The sequence below is a fragment of the Talpa occidentalis genome, unplaced genomic scaffold (assembly GCF_014898055.3).
Source record: "Talpa occidentalis isolate TD23 unplaced genomic scaffold, MPIMG_talOcc4v2.1 talOcc4.13, whole genome shotgun sequence".
In the NCBI taxonomy this organism is placed as follows: domain Eukaryota; kingdom Metazoa; phylum Chordata; class Mammalia; order Eulipotyphla; family Talpidae; genus Talpa; species Talpa occidentalis.
Genome location: NW_023601322.1, coordinates 56,142,737 through 56,152,870, shown reverse-complemented (window position 1 = coordinate 56,152,870; position 10,134 = coordinate 56,142,737). Strand labels below are relative to the sequence as shown.

The following is a 10,134-nucleotide window of genomic DNA, read 5'->3' as shown; positions in this document are numbered from 1 at the left end:
AGCTTTCTTCAAGGAAATAGAACAACAATCACTAAAATCATATGAAACAACAAAGACTCCTTGTACTCAGATCTCTTTTGAAGCCCTCATAGGCCCAGATTCTGAACATTTGTGTTGGACTAACAAATGCCAGTGGGCCTTTGATGAAATAAACAGTAAACTGATTGAAGAACCAGCCTTAGGGTTGCCAGACCTCAGGAAAATTTTCAGACTTTATGTCCATGAAAGCCAAGGAGTTGTACTGGAAGTGCTGATCCAATTATTGGGACCAGAAATGCAGACGATTGAGTAACTGTCTTAACAGCTGGACCACACTATTAAGGGATGGTCTTCATGTTTGCAGGCTGTGACTGTGCCTTATAACCTTCTGCATGAAGCAGAAAAAGTTTACTGTGGGTCAGCAGATTACTGTGTATATGCCACACAGAGTTTTGACATTTTTAGAACAAAAGCGTGGACTTTGACTGCTGGGCACATGGGGAAATATCAAGCTACCCTACTGGACAATCACAGCCTGCAGTTGGGAGTGACAGGTTCTTTGAATCCAGCCATTTTTCTCCCACTTAGTGCAAAAAGCCATGAGGATGGGACGTTAACCCATGATTTTCTGGAGACTATTGTAACTGGATTCTAGTAGATCAGCCCCTGCCAGATCTAGAGTGTGAGATATTCACAGCACTTTCTTTTATTTTTATGTTAGCTATGACATATAACAATAATGAAATTATGTTCAGCATGTTTTTACTAATTTGCATTTCCTTAAATTTCCAATTCTTCAGTAGATTACCATTTTTTGAATTCCATTGGTAACTATTCTTTTGTAACTGGTCAAAACACAGATACCCTGTTTTACACCATTGGTGACAAGGCAGCTATCAAGGAGTCAAAGCTTCCTGATACTGCACACTTTGTCTTTTCTCTTCCCATCCCAAGTGTTTATTGAGCCAGAACCCAAATATTGTTTCTAACATGTCAGAACTGAATGCACATACAGCACTTCAAATACCAACTACATATGGGTAATTCACAGCAAGAATTCACTAATTCTATGTGGGGGTTCTGATTCAATTCAGTTAGATTTTATATGATTCTAACACTAATGGCAATTAACATCATATACTTTGGTTTAAGATTTTAGTTGCATCAGACTGTGCCTTCTTTAGATGCCAGTCCATATCTCAGGTTATCACCAGCTTTCTAATAGATAAGCTATCTTAAGCATTTACCCAAACACATTCAGGTTTACTACTTCACTAAAAATACTTAAAGATCAGGAACACATTTTATTTATTTAAAAAAAAAGTGAATGCATTTTAAATATCTTATTTTGTCTAAAAATGTATTTATTTATGCATAAGAGAATTGGGGTACAAACCAGAGGTACAGAGGGTGAGAGGATTCACCAGAGACAGAGTGGGGAGCACAACAGGCAGACTGACTGAAATATACTGCTGAGGGGAGCAACAAATGAGACTGGAGAGGTCTGCTGTGCCATGTGGGTAACTCACTAGCTGGCTAGGAATTAAACTTGTGCTGCAGAGGCTGAGGGTAACTTCATAGTGCTGTGCTTAACCCCTTGTGCCACCAGGGAGGCCCTCATATTTTTTTTTAATACAATGATTATTGAATTTGACAGGATCATCCAGCCTAGTAGATAGAAAGGAAGTGCAAACAATTATACAAGGCAAAGAATTTTATAGACTGAAAGCAGAAACACGGTATTTGTACTAGAAAAGGTTAGTTATTGCAAGGTTACTTTCCTTGAAAAGAATGGCAGGTGTTTAAAAGACAAATTGTTTAGTGGCTGTTAATCAGGCTATTCATGATCAACTTGTTTACTGGTTTAAAATTTCATTTTTGGGAGAGTAAAACTGTAATTTAATTTCTAGTTTGATGACATGGCCTTAGCATAATTTATTTCTTTGGGGGCCAATTGTCTTGTTTTTAACTACTATATTGGCTAATTATAAAGTATAAAACTCAAGAAAGAGATGCCTAGGGGAAGGTATGTGGGAAGGATTTCCATACCTTCTCTGGATGCATTTCCTTTATCAAATTTGATAGGTGTATCAAATGTTTCCAGATGCTCTTCAAACACTTTCACTTAAGGGTTCTATGGAGGTTAAATTATGTAAGCATAAAACATTAAATAATTGCTCACTGATCACTGACCCAGTTTTGAGTTACATTCTCCTCCCTGAAGTTTGAGGAATGGGACTGAAAATTTTAACACTATATTTATACCTAGGTCTTTCTGGTGACCAGCCTCCACCCTAAAAAAATCTAGGTGCCCCAGGTCACCAGTCATCTCATCATAACATAAAAGATAGTCTATGAATTCAGAAATCCAAGGGTTTTAAGAGGTGTGTGCCAGAAACAAGAACAAAAGAACAAATCTTTATTTTTATTCTAGTACACAGAGGAATGCTATGAAATGCTTTACAGAAACAAATTAGTCTTCTTACCTAAGTACCAATTCTCAAAAAACAACTTCCAAATCATACCATGGGGAAAAATATTCTGATACTCCAAAAACAATTTAAAATGTTTAATATATTGTGAAAACACTAATATTTAACGTATTATGAACATATGGATGTTGTCTTGTTGCATCAGCAACACCACACTGATAAAGAAAAGAAGCAGAAGCCGTGGAACAGGCTGTACAATGCAAGATGTTGTTCAAAGAGCAAGATCCTGACTTTTTTTATTGATAGAACAAGGAGAAAAGGGTTGGTCAAATTGGAAGTATGATTCTGTTATTTAGGGTGTTAGGGAGGGTGATCAGGTAAATTATAATCCTGACCCCCCCCATCCATGGTTCCAATCTTATTAACAAGGCATTCACTTATCAATCTCTGGGATGCAAAGTACATCGGTCAACAACCTCCCCCGACACCCACGGGGCATTCCTGCTCATACCTCCTGATGTATACCCATTGCCCCAGGATGATTAAGTGTCCTGCTCTTGTTTAACTTGAAAGGAGCCTTGTAAGGTCTGGTATGCTACATTTAGCAGATACACACTGTCCCCAAAAGAATCATGATGACGATGTCTATGATTTCACTGAAGATTTCTAGCCAAAAGTTTAAGAAAACAAGCATAAGTTCTACAAATCACTTCCACAAAATACTAAAGTATTATATATTATGAATGTAAAGTTATATAAGGTATTCTTGAATTGATATTTTTTTAAGTGACACTCAGATGCGAGAGCTTTGATTACAATGCATAAATGAAAAATAAATCGGTGTTAATAAAAACCATGATCGATGTTGTCATCGCCTCTGGAGATCATCTCATTCGTGGCTCCACCGCACAAGTATCTTCTCATTTTGAGAGAAATACTTTATCCCAAAACTGTGACGGCTTGAGTGGGACATGGGAATTCCATTCTATTCTATTTTGTTCTATTCATCTTATTCTTTTTGTAAAGGCAAGGAGCTAGTCACAGGGAGAAGCTTTCAGTTATACAAAATTTTGTTTTATGAAATATCCTGGCTCCATTCATTATTCTGTCCTGCTCCTCCTGTAGGTGTAGACAACTTTCAGGACTCTTGTACTTGGAAGCTGGAAGGGCACAGACTATGAAGTAGTGTCTTGTTTTCACCATTTTATTTTTAAGTAAAGCTATATACAGTTCTCATGAATAGCGAGGACAGATCCTCGCCCGCAGTCATTAGTTCTGTCCCGCTGTCCTGGTGAAGCCTCCCGCCCTCCCCTGCGTCTCAGCGCGGTCTTCACTAGTTTCAGCTCCATTGCCTGGCGCGGCCAGCCCATTCTTGAATTGATTTAAATGCACATTTATGCAAATAAAAATTATAAATTTAGTTTCATCTATATCAAAGCACTTTTCTTACTGAGATACAGTGCTGATATCATAAAAAAACAAACTACAGACTGAGTAAAAAGCTGATTTACATAAAGAAAGTGATAAAATCAACTAAAGTTCTTAAAATTTGTTATTATATACAGGTCAATGATTGAATTTTCTGTACACTAATTCTCAAAAACCATTTACCTTCTCATGGAATTGTATTAATAAACCTTTCTTTAAAATACATAAGCAATAGAAAATAATTTACTAGTTCTCAAAAGCATGTATTTAACAGATGAGTAAAGAAAGCTTGTGTATGATAAATCTTCTAGAGATTTATATAGTAAATAAAACACACTCTGGTTTAAATCCCAGAATCACAGCAAATTAGCTTTGTAAATTTGTAGATTTTTTTTTGAAAATGGATTTTCTCAATACAATATGAACTTTTATTTTCCTTTGGCTTATAATTTGACTGCAGCTCAACTGGTAGAGCTGCATATAGAAAGAAATAAACCAATAACATTAGTTATTTACAACTTTGCTGTAAGAACCTGCCAATGAAAGTGGATTAAGTAGAAATAAGTAAAGACATCCAATCACCCCAAATAATAATTACTCATCTGTAGGTAAATTGATGGAGATTATAGATAGAAAAATATAGATAACTAATAGATTGAAATAGATATTGTCAGGGACTCCCCGCTTCTGACTGTACCCAGTGCTTGTATAAATAAATAAATAAATCTTAAAAAAAAGGAAATAGAAATTGCCATTCAGAAGAGAATAATACAAAATTTGATACAGAAGAGAACATATTTTTTCCAAGACATGGAGCTATTTCAAAAAGTGGACATTTTATTTTTTTATTTTCTAGTTTTTAATTTTTTTCTAAACAAATTTCTTATATGTAATATGTAAGAAATGTAATAAATACTATTACAAACTTGTAGACACTTGTTTATGGCAGTCAACTTGTTCTATTGGATTCTTAGAACAGTACATTATATCCTATATTATATTGTTAATTTACCTAAAGAGGTATTACTTAAGCCATTTGGGTTCCTTAAGATCTTGTCTGAGATCTACAAAGATGATCTTAATGAACATATTGGATGATAATTTATGGTCCACAGATTATTTAGTTAATTAATTTTATAGCCAATTACACACACTCATATATTAGTTCTACTTAAGTTCTATTTATGTACATTCTTATATTTTAATTGGGTTCTATTCAACTGTGCTCTGGAAATGAATGTCTTCATAAATTACCCTTGGGTCACCACCATCATGGATAAGGATATTGTCTCCAAAGACTTGCTGATGATTGCAAAGATATGTCCACATATTAATTTAAAGCAGAAAATGACTTACCTGCCTATACATCAAAATAATGTATTTTGTTAATCAGAAGATACTCTTAAACACTGTCTGCATTGGAAAAGTTGGTTAAATGATCTTTAAAACCTTGATTTAAGAAACTAACAAGACTTTTTTTTTTCCTCTACAGGTAGGAAAACACAATTTTAAAGTTAAAAAGGGGGAAAATACAATTTTGAATAGTGAATAATCTGTGATTAATGTTGTTCTTAATGCCTTCCTTTTCCTCTTCACTCTGCTTAATACTATTATTTAACCAAAATTTTTTGAGTTATTTGGATTTTTATTTTTCTTTAGAAATTCAAATAGGGTTTGAATTGAAACTATGATAGTTTATCAAAGCAAAAACCTGAAATATTTCTTCATTTAATAATTAATAATTTTAATAATTGGATAAATAAACGGTAAATGTTTGAGAAAAAATAGCAAGCACAAAGAATTTGTGTAACCATTGCTGTAATTTCAAATGCACAATATAATAGTATCAGCAACTATGGTGGACTCATTTCTATAAAATGAGTCATTTCAATATAATGTATAAAAATAAAGCATGGTAGATAATTATCTTTGTGCTGTCTCTATTGACTCAATTTTTTAAAATAATCTTTATTTACTAAATATTTATAAAATTTATACAGTTGAGAATAGAAGACCACAATAACAAAAATAACTTAGACTGTAGTTGGAGCATTTTAATATTTTCACAAGTTTTAAAATTGATTACTTCAGAAATAGCTACTATTTATGTAGAAAATTACTTGGTAGTAAATTACAAAGTGACATAATATGCAGTCTGAACTTCAAGGATTTCCATCTATGTATGGGAAATTATTATATGTACTGAACTCCTGTAATTCAATAGTGATTCTAAAACAAAATAGAAAATAGTGATGTAAATTTGAGGTCATCAAGGATAGTCGAAAAGCAAAAATTACATTTTATGTGGATTTAAAGACCTAATAAATCTTGATGAATAAAGATGACATTAAGAATGAGAAGGAAAATGGTGCTGTAATCAAAATGTCAGAAAAGCATGTGTATGCTGAAATGGAGGATTTCTCTAAGGTGAGCTCCTCACAGTCATGTACAATTGGAGTATAACAGCGATGGAATAATAGATTTAATACAGATTTAGAAAAATAACTTCAAACATTTAGTGTGAAATTTAATGTTTAAACACCTGGGCCTGATTACTTACACTACAATCTTGAAGAACTCATGCATTTCAGAGATTCTATAGATTCTATAGAAAGCTGACAAATACTAAAGGCCTTCTGAGGAAGACGGCCATTACTATCATGCAATTAAAGATGATAAAAATGATGGGCAGGTAGATAAAATATCCATTTCTGACATTCAAAGTATTTCATTGGTAAGAACATATTCAGAAGTGATATGGCTTATAATGCCAAAACTTCGTAAGTGAGGCCTATAAATACCTTTATGAGATAACTAGGACCAAAACAAACAAACGAACAAACAAATAAATAACAAAAACAAAAAAAAGACAATGTATCAAAAGGTGTCAACAGGAGCAAAACAAATTATTTTACAGGGGAAAAAAAGCTCTGTGGGGAAAGAAGTATTGAATAAAACACTACAATTTAAGACAGTAATGCCATGGTAAAATCGAGGAAAGGAATAAAAGTGAAAATAATACTTGAACTAATTAGTGTTATAATTTTAAGCTGCCTCTGACCATCTTAAAAGAGGCTAAGAAAAAAAAAATGAGGAGAAGAAACTTAGAAAAAAAATGAGGAGAAAATTTTATTAGAGTACTCAAATTAGTATTTCAATAAAATAACTTGAGATTTTGAGAGGAAAAATATTTAAAATTCATAATGATAAAAATGCTTAGATAAAATTATTTTATATTTTTTGAATGAAAGCATAGTCTTGAGAAATATAAGAACATTTGAAAAGGAGTCAAAGGTCAACCAAAATTGAGGAAAACATGAGAGCATATTGAGGCATTTAAACATACTTATTAAATATATATCACCTATATTCACTAATTATGGTGGCAGTTAGGTAAAATATCAGTGTTTTGAAGGATTCTAGTGCAATCAATAGAGGCAAAATTGAAATTAAGGAATGTATTTGGAACATTAATAATTCACTTTTACATTAACTCAAAACCATTGTAGTTATGTGCCTTTGAAATGTAAAGGTTTGCATTTTTGAGTGTTTCTTACTTAGCAAATTATTTGTGTGTGTACAAATGCATGTTACAATAATATGAATATTGTCTTTATAACAAATACATAAAGCAAACTGTTTCAGGTTAATACTGTTGAATGTAGTGATATGATCATGATGACAACTGTGGTGTTCTGGGCAGAAATTAAAGTAGAGGGCATCAGAAAAAAATAGATGGTAAAAACATAATTCTTTAAGGAGAGATAAAGGCAAAAACTAAGTGGTATGTATTGAGTATGTGGACCTTTAGATGATTGTCTAATAGGAGGTGCATTTCTGCATGAGGTAAGAAATAAAATTAATTAACTAGAAAACAATATACATGGAAAAATAAATAAATTCATAACATAAGTATCATTTAAAAGATGAAGGTGGAAAGATATTTATAGACATTGTTGCATCAATATTAAATGTAGCTTGTTTTAAAATGTAGACAATAACTTTTAAATAAGTATATCATAATGCATACTCAATATTTATTTCCTTACAAGGTCACAAGAAATGTTTACCAAGATGCACTCTCATCCAGCCCTATGCCTCTCAAGCTACAATTTAAAATATTTGTCCACTATATTTTTTACAGCAGTTAAAAATAAAGATACATTTTTAGAATAAATTTCTTAATTACATTTAAAATGTATAGTTGCATCATTATAATGTCAGTGTGTATCTGAAGTGTGAATAAATTAACCCTAAACCATGCACTTATCTTTAGAGTTACAATTATAATTAATCACTGATACTTGGCATACACAGACCATATATTTTGATATGTTTTTCCCTCTAACCCCAATATAGATTTTATACTTTCAAAAAACAGAAGCTAAACTTTCTATAATATATCAATTTGCAGGTCAATAACATTTAACAAGTGTCACTGAGAAATTGCATAGTGCAGGAAGTTTTGCATATTAAACCATCACTAAATCTATGTGTACATTTATTACTAATTTAATCTTAATTTAAAAAAATTCATGAACATTATTGTGGAATGTCAATAACATTAATGAGAATCAGTTGTAGACAATGTGTTGAGAGCTGCATCTTAGCACTTTGTTATATTATTTACCCAGTAGTAGTTGTAAGTGAAACAGATTCTTGGACTAATAGTGAACACAAAAAAGACCAACTGCATAAAACAGAAGGAAATATTTTCAAGAAAAATATTTAAGTTGAATCATGTATGGCTTCATTTCTTTTTCTAGCTCACTCAGAATTGCCGGAAGATGCCCAATTGTACAGAACTGACAGAGTTTCTCCTCATGGGCTTTGCTGACAGGTGGGAGTTAAGGGTTCTGCACTCCATGTTATTCCTTTTGATGTACTCAGCCACCCTGATAGGAAATCTTCTCATAGTCACTGTTACCACACTTGACCAGAATCTTCACACACCCATGTACTTCTTTCTCAAGAATCTTTCCATCTTAGATATGTGCTACATTTCTGTCACTGTCCCCAATGCCTGTGTCAACTCTCTCTCTGACAACAGGTCCATATCAGTGGCTGGGTGTGCAAGTCAGATCTTCTTGGTCACTTATTGTGTATATGTTGAGCTTCTATTTCTCACCCTTATGGCCCATGACCGCTATGCAGCCATCTGCCAACCCCTCCACTACCCGGTGATCATGAACCACAGATTCTGTGTCCAGATGACACTGGCCTCTATGCTTAGTGGTCTTTTCTATTCAGGGATGCACACTGGCAACACTCTCCGACTGTCATTCTGTCAGTCTAACGTGGTCCATCAGTTCTTTTGTGACATTCCCTCTTTGCTGAGGCTTTCATGCTCTAACATTTTTAGCAATCTGCTCTTAAATTTTGTCTCTGCCATTTTGATTGGTGGTACCTGTTTCATCATCATTGCAATGTCTTATAGTCGCATATTTTCTACTGTGCTCAAATTTCAAACCAGAGAACAAGGAAAAGCTTTTTCCACTTGTGTCCCTCACATCATTGTAGTATCTGTCTTCCTCAGTTCTGGAATCTCTGTGTACCTAAAACCTTCAGTATCTCCTGATACAATTCAGGACATGATTCTTTCTATATTTTATACCATAGTTCCTCCTTTCTTGAATCCTGTCATTTATAGTCTTAGAAATAAACAGATAAAAAAAGCTGTTAGGAAAATAATGTCAAGAAAGTTTTATTCTAAAAATATATAAAAAGCACATATCACATTTGCCCTAATATATACGATATATGCATGTCTGGATTTAGATTTTAGATAGTCCATTTTGAAATTCTTAGAGATCATAATAATAATTTTTGGACTTTTTTAAATTTTTTTCTATATTTTAATAAAAAGTATATTTAACAGTCATTCATTTTTCAATTAACAAATCATTTAAGACATTTGCTAAAACTCATTTTAGAAAACACATTCTTATCAACCATGAAATATTAAGGAATATGACTCAAAGGAGACCTTAACAAATCAAATAATGTAGACAACTTACAGTCCACAATATCTGATTTTATTTAATAAAGTGGAAAAAGGATAAGGACACACACTATCAAATTAAATTAAAATGTTATCAAATTTATGTGATTTATGTATAATTCTTAAGAACTTAAAAACCCATGTGTTTTTTAATTTAAAACATAACTTCATGAAAACAATTATTGCAATCTTTTTGGAAAGTAATCAAGAAAGCTATCAACAAAATTAAAATTAGAAAAGTGGTGATTTCAGAATTCTTTTCTGTTTGATCTATTCATTTCTCTTCTTGTTGGG

At 32.6% G+C, this 10,134-nt stretch overlaps 1 protein-coding gene across 1 annotated transcript; it reads left to right on the top strand.

Moving 5' to 3' along the window:
• The first annotated feature begins 8,626 nt into the window (after positions 1 to 8,626).
• On the top strand, positions 8,627 to 9,562 carry LOC119242664 (olfactory receptor 14C36-like). The gene has a single exon (XM_037508181.1). It carries the CDS (start codon positions 8,627 to 8,629, stop codon positions 9,560 to 9,562), a length of 936 nt encoding a protein of 311 aa, XP_037364078.1.
• The last annotated feature ends 572 nt before the right edge of the window (positions 9,563 to 10,134 follow it).

What these genes read in the sequence shown, in the direction of transcription:
- LOC119242664 (XM_037508181.1), top strand. Translation starts at nt 8,627, where the DNA reads ATGCCCAATTGTACAGAACTGACAGAGTTTCTCCTCATGGGCTTTGCT.